The sequence below is a fragment of the Pelodiscus sinensis genome, chromosome 1 (genome assembly GCF_049634645.1).
Source record: "Pelodiscus sinensis isolate JC-2024 chromosome 1, ASM4963464v1, whole genome shotgun sequence".
Classification (NCBI taxonomy): domain Eukaryota; kingdom Metazoa; phylum Chordata; order Testudines; family Trionychidae; genus Pelodiscus; species Pelodiscus sinensis.
The window spans coordinates 190,621,525-190,643,453 of NC_134711.1; the positions used below are offsets into that span (position 1 = coordinate 190,621,525).

At 40.0% G+C, this 21,929-nt stretch overlaps 1 protein-coding gene across 2 annotated transcripts in view; it reads left to right on the forward strand.

The window, feature by feature from the left end:
• The window catches only part of SLC37A1 (solute carrier family 37 member 1), a 49,794-nt gene extending 28,324 nt beyond the window's left edge, over nucleotides 1–21,470 (forward strand). For both annotated transcript variants that reach the window (XM_006137867.4, XM_014581016.3), the window contains exons 11-20: nucleotides 3,282–3,413; nucleotides 6,112–6,202; nucleotides 7,587–7,649; nucleotides 9,143–9,228; nucleotides 10,091–10,139; nucleotides 12,877–12,950; nucleotides 15,726–15,804; nucleotides 16,496–16,593; nucleotides 19,000–19,052; nucleotides 19,987–21,470. In XM_006137867.4, the coding sequence (XP_006137929.1) occupies nucleotides 3,282–3,413; nucleotides 6,112–6,202; nucleotides 7,587–7,649; nucleotides 9,143–9,228; nucleotides 10,091–10,139; nucleotides 12,877–12,950; nucleotides 15,726–15,804; nucleotides 16,496–16,593; nucleotides 19,000–19,052; nucleotides 19,987–20,002 (741 nt within the window). In that variant the 3' untranslated portion in view covers nucleotides 20,003–21,470. The remainder of the gene's footprint in view (nucleotides 1–3,281; nucleotides 3,414–6,111; nucleotides 6,203–7,586; nucleotides 7,650–9,142; nucleotides 9,229–10,090; nucleotides 10,140–12,876; nucleotides 12,951–15,725; nucleotides 15,805–16,495; nucleotides 16,594–18,999; nucleotides 19,053–19,986) is intronic.
• Nucleotides 21,471–21,929: the final 459 nt, after the last annotated feature.

Consider the following 21,929-nt stretch of genomic DNA (forward strand, 5'->3'; position numbering starts at 1 on the left):
ATTCTTTGTGGGGGAGAAACATACCAAAAAGCTAGCCCTGGACAAGTAGTGCCAAATATTCTGAGGTTACTGATTCTTAAACAAACTGCTTCCATTATGTTTGCTCTCGAGAGGCCAATGAGTTTACTTGCAGGAATAGTCATGGAAACAAAAAAGAATCTTAATCTATTAGAGATAATTGACAGAAGCAAACTTTACATTTGTAAATATGAATATTGGTATTCACACTAGAAACTGGATTCTGGATTTGTCCTTTCAGAGAACAGAAATATTTCTTGTGTCCAAATTAAAACACAAATCTTTTTTCATTTCAAAATGTTTTGAATCTAGCACTCTTGTTTTCACATTTTTTTTCCTGGGGTAAAAATTGAAAGTTGTTGATCAGAACTGATTTTCCCCCTGCCCTCCCCATCCCAAATTCAGTTTCAATGGCTAACTTATAATTTTGAGTAGGAAAACTTTTCCCTACACCAAACTTCAACAAGTTCTACTTATGAGTTCAAACAAAATGAACAAAACCATTCTAAACTAAGTATATTCACTGTGTATAATGAAATGCTTGAGTACAACCTACAACCCAAATGTTACTTGCCGGTATTATGCAATGAATAATTCTAAAATAATGGCAAAGAGTCTTGAATCTCATTAGCTGTTTTTGGACAATTCATAAACACAGAGTTGAAATTTGAAAATAAGCCATTGCCTATAATTTGCTCTGCTAGCTCTAATCACAGCTCTTACTAATTGGAACTCTTGTCAGCCTGTATCAAGAGGCTATAGGTTGAAGGGATAAGGAGATTTTATCCTCTCACCAAAGAGATGTTCCTTCTTGATCATGACAGAGGGACAGTGGCTGAGCAGTAGCATTGGGGCAGTTGGTGTCAAATCTGTCAGAGTTAATGTATGTTTTCTTTGCCATCTATGTTAATTGTTCATAATATTAAGAAATAACCAGGCAAAATGCTCTTCTTGTTTGCCTCTGTTCTGTTTTTGAGACCTTGCCCTTTTCTCCCTGCAGTTGAGGATATCTAATCTTGCTCTTGTAAATGTAGAATGTAATATATATACTTTGAAGTAGGAATAAGAGATCCTCCAGAATAGGGCTGTATTCCGGAGGATCAGGCCAGTCTAAACGCTTTTTTCCGGCTTTTCCCCAAGTTGGAAAAAAAGCGGCGGCCATGTTTATTTAAATCCCGCGGGGGATATTTAAATCCCCCGCGGATTTCCCTATTCCCACTTTCAAAATTAGCATGCCCCTTCCGAAGAAGGGGCCAGTGTAGACATAGCCATAGTGTTTCTAGGTACGCAACCTGAATACCCCCAGGATACGATTACACTGCAACACTATTTCGAAATAACTAGCGCTATTCCGAAATAACTTAGTCCGCGTCTACACAGCAGGCAGTTATTTTGAAATAGTGTCAAAATACTGTCAAGCTGGAGGACTTCTTACGCAGACTCCTGTAACCCTCATTGGACGAGGAGTAAGGGAAGTCAGAGGAAGAGTGCTCTATTTCAAAATAAGTCCTGTGCAGACGCTCCCTATTTCGAAATAAGATACGCAATTGACAGAGCTCAGTTTGCGTAACTTATTTCGAGTTAAGCCCTGCGGTGTAGACACACCTCCATACATTATCTGTCATGTCAGGTTGCCCTCTAAAATTAAACAGTATTGAGTAATAATAAATCCTTCTTCACAGCTTAGGAGTGTACCACATACTGATAAAGCTGAAATGTATTTTCTCTGCCAACCTCAAATTGCTTTTTCCTTATCTAGCTACTTAACTCCAAAGTATTGATGCATATCTCCAACTGGAATTCAAAAGAGAGGTGATATGTATTGGTAACTTCCACTTCAGAATTATCATCTCTTTGCTTATTAATCCATGATCAGTATTTACTCAGACAATTCCAATCAGGCTATTATACTTACAGTTCTGCAGGGTTTACTCTGTCCTAATTCAAGCAACACTCCTGTGGAAGTCAGAAAATTGTCCTGAAAAACAGACAAAAGGGTTTTGTTCAAAGGATTTTGTGTTGGGGATTGACAGTGTAAATTGTAAATGTTAAATTAATTTATCAATGGCGTTTCAGTTATTCAAAGATTTAAAACCCCTTCATGTGTACCAGGTCATGCTTCAATTTCAATGCAGCTACACAGCTGGGATGTTGCTCTTGATCACTTTGGCAACAGTTATATTGGGTTAGTATGGGATAGCTGCTTAACAGTGGTTAGACCAGGGCAGTCTATGGGGGAAGGGAGCCATAGGGGGCAGTTGCTGTGGGGCCTGGCAATTTAAAATGGTCCAGGACTCCCAGCCGCTACCACAACAGGAGCAATAGCTGGAACCCCGGGCCCTTTAGTTTGCTGCTGGAGCCCCACGTGGCATGCTCTGCGCAGCACTGAGGGTTGGGTGGGGGAGGCTAGCCCCCGTCCTATCCTTTCTGCTCAAGGTTCCACACCTTCCAGGGGGAATCCAGGAGCCAAGGCCTTCCCCTCCCTCTCACCCAGGGCCTGTTGAAATCTGTCACCGGCCCTGGGTTAGGCCATGGATCCCCCAGACTATGGAATTCTGGGCAGGTGCAGAAAGTGGAGGGGAGGGGGAAATTAACTCTCACCTATTCCCCTTAATTGGTGCCACTGCTATTGAAGTAAGGAAAGAATCTAGTCCTTCAATAATGCTGATATAATTCATAGGTGTGACTGCCTGAAAGAGTAAAACTGAAAACTAGAGGTGGGGAACAAAACAAACTCAAGAATCTTTTAAAACCTAAGCATATGCTGTACATACCTGAACAGTAAAAATTATCCCTACTTAAATTGATGAATGTGAAAACATGAGGGGCAACAATTGTGAAAAATCAGCTTAGTATTTAAGTAGAAGCCTAGTAACGTCATTGATATCTTCAGTATGTCAACCAAGAAGTATTTTCAACTGCAGTTAGAGAGGCCAAATTTGAATGGTGAACAGAGAGAGGTCATTGAAAAGTAGAAGAAATAAGTCAGAATTTCCGAATATCTGGTGTCCATTGAAGGCATGCTCTGATATGTTGTGGTTTTGCAATGTAGTATCTACTCCTGAATGCACACAGCCCCAAGCAATAGTGGTTTTTTTTCACTTAAACACTACAATAAAAATTTCAGAATCAGTGTATCACTTTCTTCAGTACAGGAGGTTAAAAAAAAAGAGTTTTAAGACACATGAATGACTTGGTAGTTTGAAACATATATATTTTAATGAATTTACTTTCTTATTGTGGTGATGGGAAACTGTATGTAGGATCCAGCGATGCAGTGTTTGCTTCCTGACAGAGAGAACTGCACAGTGCCACTGAACCAGAACATTGCAGTCAATGGGGAAAGTGGAACTAGAATGTCAGCTATAAGCTTCATCGGTGCCTTGCGAATACCTGTGAGTACATGCATTAGTCTTGTCCACTTTACTGTGACTTGGATTTTGCTCTAGAAGATTCTGGTTTATATACAGTTTAAATGAAGAATTGGATGAAGTGGTTTTCCCATTTAGGAACTGGTATTCTATTCAATTCTATTGAGTTTTGACTAGACATTGGGAATCAGAGGATCTTTCATATAAAGCAAAGATGATGTCCTATTCAGGAGGAGAGCGAATACAGAAAACAGGAACATTTGGCTCAAATAAGCAAGTTGAATAAATTAATAAGTCTCATTAGAATTTACAAAGTTCCAAAAAACTAAAGAGTGCAAGCTAAACTTGGTCTTGGATAGTTTTGAGCTATATGGCTAGCATTCACATTCCTTATATCCCAAGAGTTTGCTGACATTATTAACATACTTCATAGATAAATATTCTCCTAGTAAGAGAAATAAGGGGATCAGAGACAGCCTCAAATTGTGAGGATTGCAGGGGAAGTAGCTACAGCCTCTTCTGCAGTGGCCAGAGAACTGTCCTTTCATTGCATCTCTTTTTATGTTCTGGTACTGAATAGTCCCAATGAGCACTGGTTGGAAAACTGTATCTAATGGAAAATGCAGTTTTCACAAAATTACTGATTTTTCTTGGGAAATTTTCATGATGGAAAATTGGAAAAAAAATTCTTGAGTCTAGGGTTGACCTGAATCAAAATATTCCCATTTATTGAATGGAATAAAAATGTTTTATGGGTCACTTCAAACTTAATCTGCTTCCAGCTGAGCTGGCATGGTGTTTCATTGGGGTTGTAATTCAAGTCTTCCTCATTCCGCTCTAAAGGTCAGGTGCCTCAGCTGAACTTAATCTCCCATGATACACTAAGGGGGGGAACCAAAGAGCATCATGGGAGATGCAGTTTTGCTGGGGAGACTGTCTCATAGAGGAAAATGGGGACATGAAGTATATGAAAGACAGTTTGGGTACGGCACTGTGGCAGCTCAGGCAGATATAGTTCAAAGTCAAACCGAAATGAAATTTTTCCAAACTGAAAATTTTTGGAACTCTTCATTCCCTGAAAAATTTAGTAATTTTGACTTTTCATCCTATTTGGGTGTTTTTTGCCTCAAATGTTGAAATATCAGAATTTCCTGCATGGACAAAAGTTCAGATTTCTGACCAGCATTAGTTCCAGTGGTTCTGTGATATCCTTATGTGGGGGGAATTCTTCATCTGGTGAGTAGGCTAAATTGAAAGTGCATGTGCTTTTGTGTCAGATATGTTTTGGTTTTGGAGGATGGGTGTAAAGAGGAAGTCAGAAGTTGAGTTATATTATATAGCAAAGTCATATAACTTGCTATAGCACGTTACCCCGTTTTGTATGTATATTTGTCATCAAATTTGAAGTAATAGTATTCTTGTATATTATGAAACATTAAGGGTACGTCTAGACTGCAAAGCTCTTTCGGGATACCGAACATATCCTGAAATAGCTACCCCACATCCAAGGAACATGTCCGCTATTTTGAAATAATTTTTAAAATAACGGACATACTATTTCAGCATCCCTGTAAACTTAGTTCCGTGAGGAATAAGGGATGTTTGAAATAGAGCTTTATTTCAAAATTTGGCGCCATGTAGATGTGCCAAATTTAAAAATAGCCTATTTCGAAATAAAATCAAATAAAATACTTTAAGTGAAAAACTAATTCAACAATTGTTAAAATATAATGGAGATTAGGTATGAGTTTCCTATTTACATCTTCTGTAAAGGCAGTGGACTTACCCTGGTGTAAACAAGCTACAAGTCCACAGAAGCCACTACAGTTGTATTTGCTTACAGTGGGATTTAATTTGGGCCAGAATCACAAATGGCATCACTTCTTCAAACATATAACTTCCATTAATAGTAGTTTCATAGGTAAGGGTTGTCCTTTCCAAAAGCTCTTAATTTTAAAACACATTTATGGCTTGTATAAAGGAATGTCTTACAGCTCAAACTTTCAGGCTGCAAGATAAAAGGAAAGAGATTTTTGTTTGCATTCAGGGTAATAGCTCTGCTCAAGGGGAAAAAAATTAAATACAACTGGAAATGACATGGGGTCAGCGTGAATGTAGGACAAGGATTTAAGACTTCCTAGAACCCAAGTGGTGGGGAAAAGAATGACATGAACAGGTTTAATTAGTAGTCAAATACACTTTAGCTCTGTCTTTATGAAAATTTGACCTTACAGAGAATTCTCAGTTAAGCTGATGGGGTAAAAAAATCCTGAGACTTGTATGATAAATAAGTACCCATTTTTCAGGGTTGAGTCCTAACTAGGCAACTTTTTGAGACCAGTTACCATACGGGCTGTTTGTATTTTTAAAGGGATAAATATAATGGAAATCTTGGACCAATTTGTCAAAGGAAAACATCCCAAGTAACAACAGCATGCACGCACATTAGTTATATAAACTCTATCGGTCCTTATTAGTGTTCTAGCTTTGGTAAGCTCAGCACAGTCAAATAGAGAGAGAAATACATAAGTAGAATACAGCAATCTGCTTTGATCACAAGCTTCATGCTTCCAGAAAGCCTCAAGAGAGAGATTCCTGAGACTGGAAAGGCTTAAGATGTCACTTGGAGACTGCTTGCATTGTGTACTTTAAGAAAAGCAAAGAAACAACAATAATTCATGTCTCAGTGCTAACCTTGTTCTTTTTTCTTGTCTCTCCTTAGGGAGTCATAGAATTCTCTCTCTGTTTATTGTTTGCTAAACTGGTCAGTTACACTTTCCTTTTCTGGCTTCCACTCTATATCACAAATGTAGGTAAGTATCTATGGGAGAAAAAGAAGTGTTTAGTTAGTGTCATGAACTATGATGAGTCTAGTCACACATGGAAAACGAACATTGTTACTTTTGTTTTAAGTTATGGTTGCCCTAGTAGAGTTGAAAGACTGCCATTTTATTATGTATGTCAACGATGTGTACTGAGAATTAAGAGATAGTGACTGCAAAAATAAGAATCTGTTTTCTTCCTGAAAACTGCAAGTCTTAATGATGTCTCTGGCTTTTTGGTACCTTACATCCTGAAGCTGCCCAAAAGATTGACATTAATTTTTTTTTTTATTTTATCAGATCATCACTATCATTGCTTTTTGTATAGAGCATAGAGGAAGGCATGCTCCTTACCCAGAGAAGTTCCTATTCTTTGGGCTGTCCTCTGGCTTTTAAATCCACAGCCTCATGACCAGAAGAGACTGGTGAATGCCTTTAGGAAAGGGTATATAGGATGGACAACCACTGTGTATTTTGACAGAGCACAGTATGCCCTCCTAGTAACCAATACTTCTGAGCTAATAGGTTTGATGAAGGGAGTAGATTATCTAATACATTTTATGTTTCTGAACAATTGAATTAGATTTATTATATGAATATTAGGGGCATTGGACATCTGACTCCTTTGGGTGCTTTTGAATTTTCCACCCTATATTGCAGTAGCACCCAGAGGCCCATTGTTCTAGGTGTTGTGCAAATACACACAAATATATGGTCCTTGTTGCATATAATTTATAATCTAGTTGCATGAGTGTTCCTCTGCATGCGGGGGGTTGAAGGAGGCATTCTGCCTCCCTCTGCTCTAGCTGGAACAGCGCAGCTTTGCACTGTGCCTTACTGCAGGTTGCATTTAACCAGCACAATTTAGCGAGCCAGTGGTACCAGTCACTTAAGAGTTTCAGGGTTAGGCTCTCTCTATGGCCTTAATTTATACCAACTATGTTTCTAAAACAAAGCAGCATTGCTTATTGGTACTTCTTAGTAGCGTGATGCTCTGATTATTTTAAAGACTGTTGCTAATGAAGCCGAAAATTCTTAAGCCTTGTGTACACACACACACAAGTTGTACTGCTTTAACTCGACTGGAGTTCAAGTAGTATGAGCTGCTAACATGGACACCATTATATCTGTTTTTACAGGAATAAGTTTTACTGGTGTATATAAACCATTCTGATGTAAGGCACCTTAATACAAGTATAAGTGCCCACACTAAGCTGTACAGTTTGTAACTTGAAGGGTAAAATATTCACACCACTAGCTAACATAATTATTCTGGAGCATGCTTTACATAGGGATCCAAATAAAATGAAGATGTTTGTTATAGTTGTTAAGGGAGAGGCTATTCTAATCAGATTTATTCTACTTTTATTGTTAGAGCATCTTGATGCAAAGAGGGCTGGGGATCTTTCCACACTGTTTGATGTGGGTGGAATCTTTGGTAAGTTTAACACTCTATTTTTAATCAGACATTGTATAGAAAATCTGTAACACACATAGCTGTGTTTTACTAAGAAACTGAGGTTTGATCTTGCATCTACCAGAAAATGGCAAAAACTAGCTCCACTGGGAGCAAGATGTGGCCCTTATAGTTTAATCCTATGCCATGTGATGAGCCTTAGTAGTGAGTCTACAGGAATTAATCCACAGCCCCTTATGTGGTCCTGGTGCAAGAAAGATTGGCAGATCCAAATGTCATAGAAAGCTCTGGCTTTGTCCCTTCACCCCTTTCTTCTCCGTCACCACACCCCTACCCCAAAAATGTGTCCTGTCCTCAGCTTTGCATAGCAGAACTAGACCAGTTTTGCCGTTCCTCTGCACCCTCAATATGCCTCAGATGGGGTCTCCGTGCTAGTTCAGTTGAGGACCATGATTGGATCCACTGAAACTTCCCTCATGTCACCCAAGCGTTATGCAGATCCAATGGTCCCAAACATTGTGTGAGTGACAGAAAGGGGTTGCAGCCACTGCTCTAGCCTGACCCTGTATTTTAACTGCATCATTCCTCTCTATTCAAGCTTTGTGCAGAAGATGTGAATTTCATGCCGTGCAATTGAAAGCAAGCTAGGCAGGTATATCTTGATGTTTCAGAGACTATGAACATGGCTGCATTGCATGTGATGGCATAACCCCTTTAATGTAGAAGCATGACTGTAAGGATACCACATCCCCAAACAATAGAAGCTATGTCAACAAAAGCATTCTTCCATTGACATAAGTAGGTCTACATAGGAGGTTATTGCAGTCAGATGAGGGTTGTCTTCCATTCCAGACCAACATAGCTATGTTGACCTCTCTTAAGTGTAGGCCAAGCCCATAGCACCCAGAAAAACAGAGATTTTATTTGGCAATCTAAACACATCTTCTGCTACAAATCCAAGCCACCAGCATAGCTGACGAAAGGTGCCATTTGGTACAAACTACCAAGTGATTTGTACCTTAGGATCTTACATTTGAATGTGCATGGGATACAAGGTTCATGATAATGGTCATACTTTTCCAATCAATTATAGTCAGACTGTAACATCCTACATGTTGAACTAGGTGTATTCTTCTTCCAGACGAGATAGAGGCCGTAACTCATTGGTTCAACCCCAGAGGCTGGTTTGACACAGTGGGGTTCCAAAACAACAGGTGGAAAATGCTGGTGAGCCACTCTATTAGTGACACAGTGTAGCCATACCATAGATGTCCCCTCTAATTACCTCCTACTGGGTGTACAGGTAACCTCAGAAGGAGCCAAGTAGGCAGACTACAGTGCCCATCACAGTTGTCTAGATTTTCAGTCCTATGCTCTGTGTGTTTATAATAGAAATGTACCTTTAAAAAGACAACTTTGGAGTCCTGTAACTTTGAGGAAATACATGTCCAATTATATTGCATAAAATGCTGATGAAATAACCTACTTTAGTCTTTAATGTCTCTCTTTTTCAGGTGGCATTCTGGCAGGCATAATATCAGATAGATTGGAAAAAAGGGCTTCAACTTGTGGAATGATGTTACTGCTGGCAGCACCTACCGTAAGATCTACTCTCCTTATTTTAGTGGTGACCTTATGTGTCAAGTTCTTTCAGCATTTCTATTAGATTCCTGTTCTCGGGAGTTTCTGACAATTTACCCCAGGATGAAAGTTGTGCTGAGACTTTTTTCAGAGTAAGGCACAACACAGAGGTTTGGGTTGGGTTTAATAAACTAAATATGCCATTCTTTGGCATGTCATGTAGTGCAGCAATGGCTCTCACCCAAGGTCTGTGGCCCCCTATGGGTCTACGAGCCCTTTCAAGGGGGCTTCGTGCCCCTTTGCTGAAACTTGGGACTCTGGCAAATTGTCACAGTCATCTGGCTTCAATAGAAAATCTATTACTCAGTTATTTCAATTCTGAATCTGAATCAGGCAAGTGATTTGTCTTTTTTATTTCAAATAATCAAAATTGCCAAGCTGTTAATGTTAGGAATCTGGCTACCAAATGTGCCACATAGTTGTTTCTATAGTGACTTTGCTGAGCTTACCAGAGTCTGCAGAACACTGTGGTATGCTAATGCTGAAAATCTGACAGGTTAAAAAATTATGGTAATAAAAATTAGCTATCTCTGTGAGACCCCTATGAGAGAGGCAACCATGTGGGGAAATTGAGTGTGATTGAATCCTACTACCAAAAATAACAAAGGAATAACTTTATATCATAAAGATAGCTAGTATTTTTCACGTTATGATACTTAAGTTAATTGTGCGTGTGAGAGAGAAAATCTAAGTTATATGAAGAATAGGGGCATGAACTTCCTTTCACTCTATTTCAGTTGGAAGTTATACTGATAAAAGTTTGAGATGAGATTCAAACCTTATTATTCTGTTTTCACTACTTACATGTTTATCCATTACAGTTATATATGTTCTCTGCAATCAGTAAAATGGGCCTAGAAGCCACCATAGGTGAGAACTTAAGTTATATTCTGCCTGTTGTTTTTAACAGAACTTAGTTTGCTTTTACTTTTTGTTCCATTCACACTGATTTTTCTGGGGAAAAAGTCTAGAAACTGTCTGCTTTTCAGAGCTGTGGAGCACCTGCGACTCCCATTGAAGTCAAATGGATTTCTGCTTGGGCTCCTTATAGGCCATAAAGAACCCAGAGAAAAGGGTAGAGGACAGAATTTCAGTAACCTAGAAACTTCATTATTGGCAATGGAAAAAATAATTGCATTAGAGTTATTGAAAAACAGAAAACCTCTTTTACAAAAAAAATTGAAAAAGTCAATGCTCTTTATTTGAGGGTCTTCAAAAAAGGAATGATTTTCCTTACATGTTTAATAAAAAATGAACATTTTTGGTTTAAATCTTTCACATTTTTTTTCTTTTCCCCCTCCCAAAAAACTCAGTTTTCTTACCTCCCCTTTTCCATTCACTACTGGAAAAGGGGAGGTAGGAAAACTGAGAGCCCCCCAACCTAAGATATTTTCACCTCAAAAATTCCAGTTTTGAAAAAAAAGAACACGTCTGAAGGGGAAAACCCCTTTGTCTGAACATTTCTTACTCGCTTTGAAAGACTTCTAGCCAGAATGTACCACGCAAGGGGCAGTCAGACACAATACATTGAAGGGAAGGAGGTCTCTGTATGGTTCTCCTTGCATAGTTTCTCCCCAGCTGTTCTGTTGAAGGGGTATTTTCTCTAGGACCTGCCCCCCAAAGCTGGAGGATTCTCAAACACGTGTTGAATGGAAGCCTGAATTTGCCCCCCATCAAATTCCCTGGACTCGAGTCACACTGAGTCCCAAGACTTTTCATTGCCTTGCTGCCCTTGCAATTCCCCCCTTAAATGAGGGTTCCCTTCCACGTAAGGAGTTCTACTAGAAAGCTAATGCTTCTCCAAGCTGTGTTACTACTTCCAGGGACTCTGTTGGGACTGGCAAGAGGATGATGCTCTAGGAAGGGGAGGATGGTGTCCCTTCCACTCAGGAGAGTGAGAATCATGCATGAAGTGCAGGAAGAGTGGCTTGGGCCACTGTTTAGTGGCTTACAGAAAGACAGATTAAAAGTAGGAGTAAGTGTCATTGTTTTCAGCCTCAAATGGGCATACCTAGACTAAGCTACACTTTCAAAAGAGGATATGCAAATGTAGCAGGAATTTGCATATCTTCTTTCGAGCTCACTTTTGAAAGTGGCACTTTTGAAAGTGAAAGTAATTAAGACGTGGTTTTGTCGGCGAACCCTCCCGTTTGTCGACAAGCCGCTTTTCCTTAAAAAACAAGGTTTACGTGGCCTGCCAACAAATAGGAGGGTTTGTCAACAAAACTGCATCTTAATTACTTTCGCTTTCAAAAGTGAGCTTGCAGATATGCAAATTCTCGCTGAATGTGCATATCCTCTTTCGAAAATCTGGTGTAGTCTAGATACGCCGGATGATTCTTGAGAGCCCTTATGGGGGGAAGGAGATAAAGTCTGCACACAATAAAATACTCTTGAATTAATGGTAACAATTTGATCTCTTTCTTTTGAAAGCAGAAAAGAACATAATTAACTTAATCACACTTTTGTCCACAATTATTGTTGTTATATGTAACTCCTATAGCATACATGAAGAAATTAAAGGAAAATATTTTTTTTAAAAAATAATGGTACAGTTTTAGCCTATAAAGTTGATGCATGTTATATCTCCACTTTTACCAATTTCCCTGTTTGCTAGAGCCTTTCATACACCAAAAGGGGGGAAAAAAGATACTAGGGAAAAACAGGAAATATATTTACAAAACCACACAAATTATTCTGGGAATTCAATGGCCAGGAGAGTTCTGGAAGCTATTTGTAATTTGATTTTAAATGAACAATATCTTTGGGTATATATTTTGAGGAGTTAGGGAAAATATTCCTCAAGTGGATTGGGGATTGAAGCGTGCTGATACGGTGTAGAGAATTATTAGGAATTATGTGGTCAAATATTTCCCTGAGGAAGTTCAAATAGACACATGTAATTGTAAAGAGATTGCCCCTCTGAGCTGGCTCAGTGCCTCAAAATGTAAACTGTGTTGTGTAACTGTGTTTAAGGGGTTTTGGAATCTTGCATTCTGGCTCATTGTGGACTAGAATCATTGTTACAAGAATACATCTCTGGGCGCCATATGCATGACTGAGTTGAGATGGGACAGAGGGAATTTAATCAAGAAAAACCTGATAGAACAGCATGCATAGTTGAAAATGCTTACCTCCCTGAGGCCATAAATAAACTGAGAGGAGTTAAAATGTAAAAGCAGTGCTGGGTGTTGTAGTTATGGCATCAGAATCTAATGACCCTGTTGAGCTTTGGAGCCCCATTGTGGAAGGCTCCGTACAGATAAAAGACTCATCTCCACCCAGAAGGGTTTACAGTCTAAAAGGCACAAGCTGCTGAAGAGTTTGGGCTAGACACAATCGTGATCTCTGCTGTGCTGGAAGCAAACACCCCTTTGTGTTTAATCTGTCCATTACTACTGAGATGGCTTTTTACCCTTGCCTTTGTTAGCCATTTTGAAGCAAATTTGTACTTCCCAGATTCATACTCTGATAGTTATGATATATCTTTCGTAAATGCAATTAATGTTGAATTATCAGTATCTAGATCCTCAACAGGCGGTTGTGGTTTATAAATAACCAGTTCTAGAAACTTTGTGTTCACTTCTCTTCACTGAACTTTCAACAGTTATGCTGCTTATCAGTGGAGCCCTGGTGAATGGCCCATATGCGCTGATCACCACTGCGGTCTCAGCTGACTTGGTGAGTTTTTGGCTTTGTTTTACATTTAGCAAACACTCCCACTCACTTGTTCCCCTTTAGGGGGGAAAGGTCTGATTTCTGTGCTGAGTAAATGTGTGTAAAGCATTGAAGGCTCACTTCTATGTAGCACAGAGACAGCGCGTGTGTGTGTTGTGCTTCTGTGTACAAGGTAAACATAATGAGCAGGACAGCCAGCAATGGGGAACTCAACCCTGACTTAATACTGATGAGTGGCCTCCAAATTCCTCCTGCCTTATAAGGAGAGAGGCTCTCTTAGATAAACTCTTCATGTGCATGCTGAGGATCGTGCATTAGGCTGTGTCTCCTTAGATGTGCCATTTGCCACCCACATCCTGCATTTTTTGCCCTGCATCTTCGAGAATAAGCAGTAAAGTATGCAGTGGGCTGGAGACTTGTCTCCGTTAGGCATGGAGGATACTGCCTGGTGCTTGCCTTGTGCTCATGTTATCCTCCGCTCACCTGTATACTGCATCCCAATCAGCCTGTGCTTCCAACTAACATACTGCACCAGGCCTTGCAAGCTTGTGTGGTTTGACTGCAGTACATACTTGTCACGGGGTGGGATGTCCAGCCCCCAGGAGGCAGGGCGGAGAGCTTCTTAGGTCCCATCTGGGTTGCTCCATCCCGTAATTGTTCCTCCCATCTATGTCCCCAGGCAGCAGTGCAGTATGGCCCAGCAACCAAGTCAGTAAAGTAGTTGAGGCACCTCATCTTTTGGGGTCAATGGGATAGGGTAGGGAGAGCTGGGCCCTCCCTCTCCACCGGGTCCCAGCCCAGGGTCCTATCAGTGGTGGGCATGTCCCACCACTAGCTCAGCGGGGAATCTGCCTGAAACACTCTGAGCTTGCCTTCCAGCTCCCTGTCCTGGGCTACTTCCTACCCTGTCTGATGGCTGGCCTCTTCCCCACCTGCATCTTCCGGGCTAGTTGCTCCCCCCAGTCAGTCCTTGCTGGCGGGCCTCCACCCCAGCGGCTGCTGCTGCTGCTCCTAGGCTCTGACAGGAGCTCCTTCCCCTTTCATGCTCAGCCCTGCTCCCCCGGCATTTATACTGGGCCTGCAGTTGGAGCATGCCTAGCAGGGCTGTGGGGGGTGGGCCCTCTCAACCAAGCAAGCCTGGTTAACCCCTCCTGGGCCAGTGTGGGGTTGGTGCACCCCGTCACAATGCTTCATGATAACATTGCCTCTGGTTACCTTTTCTTCCATTTTGCTTTTTTAATGCCAGCTAAACGTATTGCTCTGAAAGGTGCTAGAGGTGAGAGGCCTGCAGAGTGTGGTCCTTCACTAAGACTGTGTCCAGACTCGAGGGTTTTTTCGAAAAAAGTAGCCTTTTTTCGAAAAAACTTCTCCTGCGTCTAGACTACAGCCGCGTTCTTTCGAAATTAAATCGAAAGAACGCGGCTTTTCTTTCGACGGCGGAAAACTTAATTTCACGATGAAGAACGCCTTTTTTCGAAAGTGCTCTTTCGAAAAAAAGCGTTCTTGAATGCAAACAGGGCTTTTTCGAAAGAGAGCGTCCAGACTGCCTGGGTGCTCTCTTTCGAAAAAGTTGCTTGCTTTTTCGAAAGTACTGCTTGCAGTCTAGACGCTCTTTTTTGAAAGAGGCTTTTTCGAAAGTATCTTTAGAAAAAGCCTCTTTCGAAAGAGGCTTGCAGTCTAGACGTAGCCTCACAGCATAAGAACAGGAAAGGTAGCAGAATTTAAATCTCCATCCCACCCCAGCATTCCCCCTGTTCTTCCCTCCTTCATGATCCTATAGTTCACCCTTTAGGTCCATTCAGTCAACAGCCTCGTTGCTGCGTCTGCAGCTAGACCGTAGGATCTTGTCACATAGGCACCCTGGGAGCTGGACAGAAACTGCCAACTAATATTTTTCTCATATGTCACTGAACAACCATCTGACACTGAGGACTTTAGGCAACTGGTGACCTAAACTGAAATCTGCTCAGTGCCCTGAGTATAAATGAAAGGCTCTCTGTCTTATTAAAAAACCTCTGAACCATCCGGTCTCTTTTATACAGAGTTATAAAATTGTTCCCATGGTCATTAGCTTTGCACTGCAGTCCTATTCTATAACTGGCCTAATGAAAAATGACCGTCACAACTATTTCCTTTCGGTGCCTTTTGACTCAGTAACCAGCTAACTGGGTTTTTTTAATGGGTTTTATGATCGACACTTTAGCTTTGTTACTATTCTTGCCCAACTAGTGATTCTCTTCTATTCTGCAGAGCTTTCTGGTATCAGCAGTGCCTGTACAGACAGACAACCGTACAGTCTCAGAGAAAAATCGCAGGCTTAAAGTGTGGCCCATGCTGTCCAAACATCTTACTTGCAGCATAAAAGGAGTTATTTATAAAGAACATCATTAAAATTATAGGGGGACATTTCTAAGCAATGATCTTGCCCCTGCTTGTTTAAGACTACTTGCAGGGCTGGCCCACAACATTTTGGCATCTGAGGTGTGGAGAGCTCAAATGATGCCCCCATGACCCCTCGCTGCACCAGCAGCAGACACCATTTTCTACACTCTGGGTCCTAGTAGCGCCCTCTCCCCACCCCCCAGACTGACACCTGAGGCAGCTGCCTCCGTTTGCCTCATGGTAAGGCTACTACTTGGTAAAGTTCATGCTAACATATATTTGTCCATTATTTCGTGTTGTATTCTGTATGGGAAAAGCCTGGAATATGAAGCAGATGGATGGCTGTTTCCCAGGCTTGTCTGTAAATGGGTATGAACTGAATATTTGTTGCTGTAGGGTACCCATAAAAGTCTGAAAGGAAATGCAAGGGCCCTGTCCACCGTTACGGCGATCATCGACGGAACAGGTTCCGTAGGTAAGCTGTGGTTCAGAATCTGCCTTTCTTACCTGCAATAAGCTTTCTATGGCTCTAGCTTCTAGGGAATGACTGCGCAATTCTGCTCTGAAAGTAGACTAAAGCTGGCATCAAGGAGTTCATGTCTCTTTCGGTGACCTTCACATCACATGCGCGCAGTGTGTATATGAAAAGCTGGCTTTCCCCCCAAACTGCCAGTGCTACAGAAGCAATGTGGGCTCTGTCAAGCTGGGTTCTCTCCATGTGGCATCTAGCCAGTACTCAGCCCCACTTTGGGCGTGGGGGATGGGCAAAGACCGCTTTAGGCCTCCTTTGCTCTCCCCAGGGTAGGTGGTGGGCTGGTTCCCAGCCCATATTAGACCAGTATATACCGGGAGTAGTTCCAGGCACTCAAGATACCTTGGTTGTGCCTTCTGAGGAGGCAGAGATTGACTGTGGTAGATCTACTCAACCTGTAAATGCTTCTAACCAAGAGGAATCCTCCATAGAACACCAGTGCTAGGGCAGCTTTGCAGGCATACTATAATATACTATCCATACATTACGGATCCTCTTGCCAATGTATGCCAAAATGAGTTTGCTTTTATGAAGGTTGAAATTGAATAAAATATCCAAACACAGAATATGTGGCCATTGGCACTAGTAATTCTTCCACCTCATAATTTTAACACGTGTCAATACTGTATTCCAGGTGCTGCTCTAGGGCCTCTGTTGGCTGGTCTCATCTCTCCCTCTGGTTGGAACAATGTATTTTACATGCTGATGGTGGCAGATGCATGTGCCTTACTAGTAAGTCTAAATAAAACATGTAGTGCCATATTTCTTTCTTCGTAAGCCCCTCATGTTAAAATGGAAATGTCCTCAATGTAATGTGATTTGTATTGAGTGGGAAGTTTTCATTCATTTTGTAGGGGCTGCTGCTGTTGTTAGAGTTAAGATGAGCATTTTGAAACTGCTGTTGAACTTTGAAGCCAGAGAGCAAATTAGCATCACTGGTTGATATCAGTGTGCAGTAGTTCACCACAAGGATTATAGAAAACATAGTTGAAAACAAAAATTCATATACAAGTCTGAGAGCACCTCATTTTTGTCCTGCAGAAGAATTCTTCCCCATTTTTTTAAAGCACCACTGAAGCAGCAATGCCAATTTACTGAAATAGTAATACAAATTTTGCTACATTGTCCTTTTGCTGATTCTACAGTATCACCATGGGTAATGCAACTGTTAAGATCAAATGCATCACACATTCCAATTTTCCCTGACATCCATCATTTCTTTTTCCTGTTGACATAAAAATGTAATGGATGGAATGACCTGAAAAGAAGCTGTTTCTGACTTGCCATATTTATCTTATCTTGGCAGGCTGTCTTTTATGATGCTTAAGGGGCAAGATAAGGAGTCAGAAAAATCTAAGGATAAATTCTTTGCTGGTGTAACTCTGTTCAAGTCAGTGGTACCACAGCGGAGAATATAATCTGAAGATTCTGTTTCTGATTTTGCAGAAGACTTCCTGAATGCCTTTTATCAAATCTCTTAACTTTTGTGACTCTTGTTTCTCCCTCTGCCAAGGGAGGATGACAGTACAGTACTCACCCACCTCAGAGAGGGCTAGGGAGGCTTCTCTTGTAACTCCTTTTTAAAGTGTTTTGGTATCACTTAAGGGAAGCTGTTGACAGAAGGGCTAAATTTTTGTTAGAAATGTCAGAATCAGACCTCAGCTCTCCTGTCTGATCCCCACAGGCAATTCTTTATGCCATAAAGTTCCATTGAATTCAGTCACAGACATGTAGGAAAGGTAGGCTGCCCAGATGTCTGAATATTAAGGGCTTGGTCTTATATAAGCAACTATTACTGTCCACGTCAAGATTTTTCATACTTGCTGTCTGGTCATGGTAAGGGAAACTTTTTCCCTATGAGACTCTGCATAACTCTAATTCAAAAAAAAAGTTGGTTGATTCTCAAGTTGTTCCACATTATAGAGTAAGATTTCTGGAATTAATAAATAAAATGGATACATTTATATTTCAAGAGGAGCACCCACAAATATTCAGCAGTTTTTAGATCTAGTAGACAGAAGTACCAGTCCACAGCCACAAGAACGCAGTCTGAGATCCCATGTTTTTGAAATAGATAAAGGTCACTTTCCACCATAGATAGAAACTGCTGCTTTCTACTAGTTGAATTCTGTCAAGTGATGAATGTGTGTTTATAAATTACTGTATTCCAATGAGAATTAGGTGTAGGATTAGGCAATTAGGTGCCTTGGAAAATCAGACTTCACTTCTAAAAAGTTGCAACTTGTTCATACTGATAATAGCCAGAAAACATGGAAGACTGACATTTTCTTAACAGATTTTTCATCAAACATTCTCTGCAATATCGCTCTTCTGTTTCCTCTTGAATCTCGATGAAGGGCTGTATTAATTGGTATATTTAAGACAGTAAGTATAAAGGGCCTGCTCCTGTAGTCAGAAATGGACCTAAGTAACTTTAATTGTTTGGGACTTGCCCTAAAGTTGGTATAATAGTTACCATTTTTCTTGCAGGCTTGGGCTCCCTCTGCTGGTCTTATCAGAGTCTTGCTGATACAATAATAGAATTGTTCTTGTTAAAACTTAAGTGGGGCGGATTCAGAGAGGATAATTGCCATGAATTTGACTCACTTTATTCCACAGATTTAGAAATAGAACAATTAGTAATCAACAATATTTGGGATTTTTTGAGTGGGGGGAAGGAGAGTTGGGGTGGGATAAAGTTTTCTCAATTTTCCTTCCTCTTGCCCTCCTCCCTCCCTCCTTTGCCACTGAAAAGGTAAGCAGAAGGGAGCGGGGGCAAAAAAGGATATAGGGAGAGGAAGACAATAAACAATAAATTGGAGGAATGGGGGTTTTTTTTTTTCAATGCTGTCACAATGCACGATGGGATTGCAAAAATGTTCTATTTTGAAAACTCTCACTCAGCTCCAGTCCTTGCATCAGCTCTGGATCCTTGCAGACACAGAGAGAGACTTTGATTTAGCTCCTCTCATATGATTGGTGCAAATTTATCCTCCAACCACTGATTGAACATGTCTGAATTGAATGGTTTTCTATTTGGTCACTCTGAGATAACAGTAGCAGTGTGAATTTGACACTGAAAACTTAGTTGAGTGGTTCATCTGTCTAGATTTTTAACCTAGATTTGTTTTTGTACAGTTCTTACTCCGTCTCATACGAAAAGAACTTCAGTGTAAGATGGACCATACCTTGTAAGTCTGCTTCTTGTGTATTTTCTGTATGACAATTGAATGTTTCATTATATCACAGATTTTTTCCTTTATGTGCCTATACCTTAATCTGAGGAGTGGGAGAAGGGGTTCTGCTTTGTAAAGAGTAACCTTTTTTCTTTAAATCCATTAAAATCTTTCTTCAGAACTGGTCTTTTTTTTTTTAATGATAGAAAAAAATGAGTTCTCTGTCACATTCACTGTAACTTTTCTCTCAGGCTATGTCTAGACTGCAAGCCTCTTTTGAAAGAGGCTTTTTCGAAAGATACTTTCAAAAAAGCCTCTTTCAAAAAAGAGCGTCTAGACTACAACCAGTACTTTCGAAAAAGCAAGCCGCTTTTTCAAAAGAGAGCACCCACGCAGCCTGGATGCTCTTCTTTGAAAAAGCACAGTTTGCATTATATAGCGCCTTTTTTTGAAAGAGCACTTTTGAAAAAATGTGTTCTTCCTCGTAAAACAAGGTTTTCCGTGGTTGAAAAAACTGCAGAGTTCTTTCAATTTACTTTCAAAAGAACGCAGCAGCAATCTAGGCACGGGAAGTTTTTTCGAAAAAAGGCCACTTTTTTCGAAAAAAATCCTGTAGTCTAGACACACCCTAAAAGTTGTGTTAATTTTTCACTCTTGAATATGAAACTTGACGATTCTTTGGTTGGGTGGGAGGAAGGTGGAATAGCTCAATTTGTACTTTTTTCCCCCAGAAACTGGCAGGCAGGAAAGGGCGATTCTGATTTCAAACCAGTGTAAATCCACAGAAGTAAAACAAGTGTATATGTGAAATCAGAATCCGGCACTTCATTCAGAAATAGAGCACAGGATAGGAATGTGTATAATAAGAATGTGGACCGCATTTTGAAGTTATTGATATCTTGTGTTATGCATTGTTTCAAAACTTCTCATATTAGCTATCTTTTCACAGGTTTAAAGAACACTGAATTATGAAACGTCAGACATGGATTTAAGAGCTTCATGTGTGATTAAAACTGCACCCTCAAAAGACTGTGGAATAAATTATTCTGTATTTAAGAGATTAACTTGTGAAGCATTTTGCACATTTTACCAGGAAAGGATTTAGAAATTCAACTGGTGAATTCCTGGAGAAGTTTTTTGTTGTTTTGTTTTTCCTGTTTGCACATGCCTGTCTCTCAGGATGGTGACTGTTGATCAGATGAAGAAACAGAAGCTTTGGAAAGCTACTAGCTGTACGCCTTAACTGAGTCAAAAAAGAAATATCAAGTGCCTTTTGATTAATTTTGATAGGATAAGTAAACCTTAAATTGCATATTTTTAAACAAAGTGCAAAGAAATTTGAGTATAGAGCATAAAGAAGAAAATTTACTTTCTTCAGGTGCTCCAGGAGTGCAATATGCCAATGGGGTTAACTCAGAATCACTGCTATTCAATATCCTGAAACAGTTTAAAGAGTAAGAAAGAAATCTGACTGTATTATCAGGCTTTAATTACAGCACTAACTTATCTTGCACTGTAAAAATCCCAAGGGCAGTATTCTGCTCTTTCATGTATTGTATATTATGACTTGTATATAAGTAGTTAAAATGTGTTGTAAAAAAGTAGCCTCCACTGGCCTCCTGAGTGGAGAGTTTTGCTCGTACGGGTTTTTCAGAAAAGGAAACTCAAACAACAAAGAAGCTTATTATGGTTAAGCATATCGTGTAAGGAGTTTTAAAGATTTTGAGTTTGTACACTGGTTGTACAAACTTTATAGAATTGTTTTGTTGTTAATTCTATAGGCTCCTTAGGAGTTGCGGGTTATTTTTTATTTGGAGGGCAAAGACAGCATCTCCTCTGTGACTGAAGCTTTAGCACTAGTTTCTTTTTTGGGGGGGAGGGGAAGGAGAAGGAGGTTGAACAAAACATTGGCTGACTTTTAAACCCTGGTCCTGAAATGGTTCTCAGCACCTGATCCCATTGACTTCAATGGGACTGGATGCAGATACAGGGAGTCTGCCCACACAGAGCTCATTGCAGAATCAGGACCTGAAAGCACCACAAATCTGTGAAGAGATTAATTTTGCCATCCCAGTTTAGAGCCAAAGTCTATGGTTTTAAAAACAACAACCTGGATTTGCGCTGAACATGAAATGGAGAGAAGAAATTCAGAAGTTTATATTATTGCGTAAATGCAAATGTTAGTGTTTTCATAATACACTGTTTCTTCTTGATCTGACAGTTTTTAATCTACTTTCAATAGAAGATAAGCTTCTGGTGAGCATTTTTAAGTTGTACAACAATATTATAGGGAATTCCTCTGAAAGATATATGTATTATGTTGACTACAAAGGTTAAATAGACTTAAACTGTATATAATTACAAGGTATATTTATTAAATCTGCTACTGTTCTAAATTTTGTTTTAACTTTTTTTTATAAAACAAAGTGGTACTGTATATGTCTCCCTTGCTTAACAAAATAATCTTTTTAAAAATGACCCTACAAAACAGTGAAATTTCTTCTGATCAACTTCTTATTTGCATTTTTTGTTTCTGATACTATGCTTTTTCTGACACTAATCTTTTTGGTTGTTTTGGAGTTTTGCTTTTTAATTCTTAAAACTTTGAGCAGTTGTCCTTGAACTCATGATTTTTTTTTTCTAACTTTTGCCTTTTTGGCCCTGATGCAGCAAAGCGCTTAAGCACATGCTTAAATGTCATTGATTTGAACAAGGCTTCGCAAATGCTTAAAGATAAGGACATGCTTATGCACTTTGCTGCAAATAAATAAAGGTCACTATTCATCAAAGAACCACCCAAAGGCTCAATCCAACAGAGATTTATGCAAGTGCCAAAGTTCATGTGTAGTCAATGCCAGGCAAAGGTCTCTATCCTGCAAAGACTTATATAAG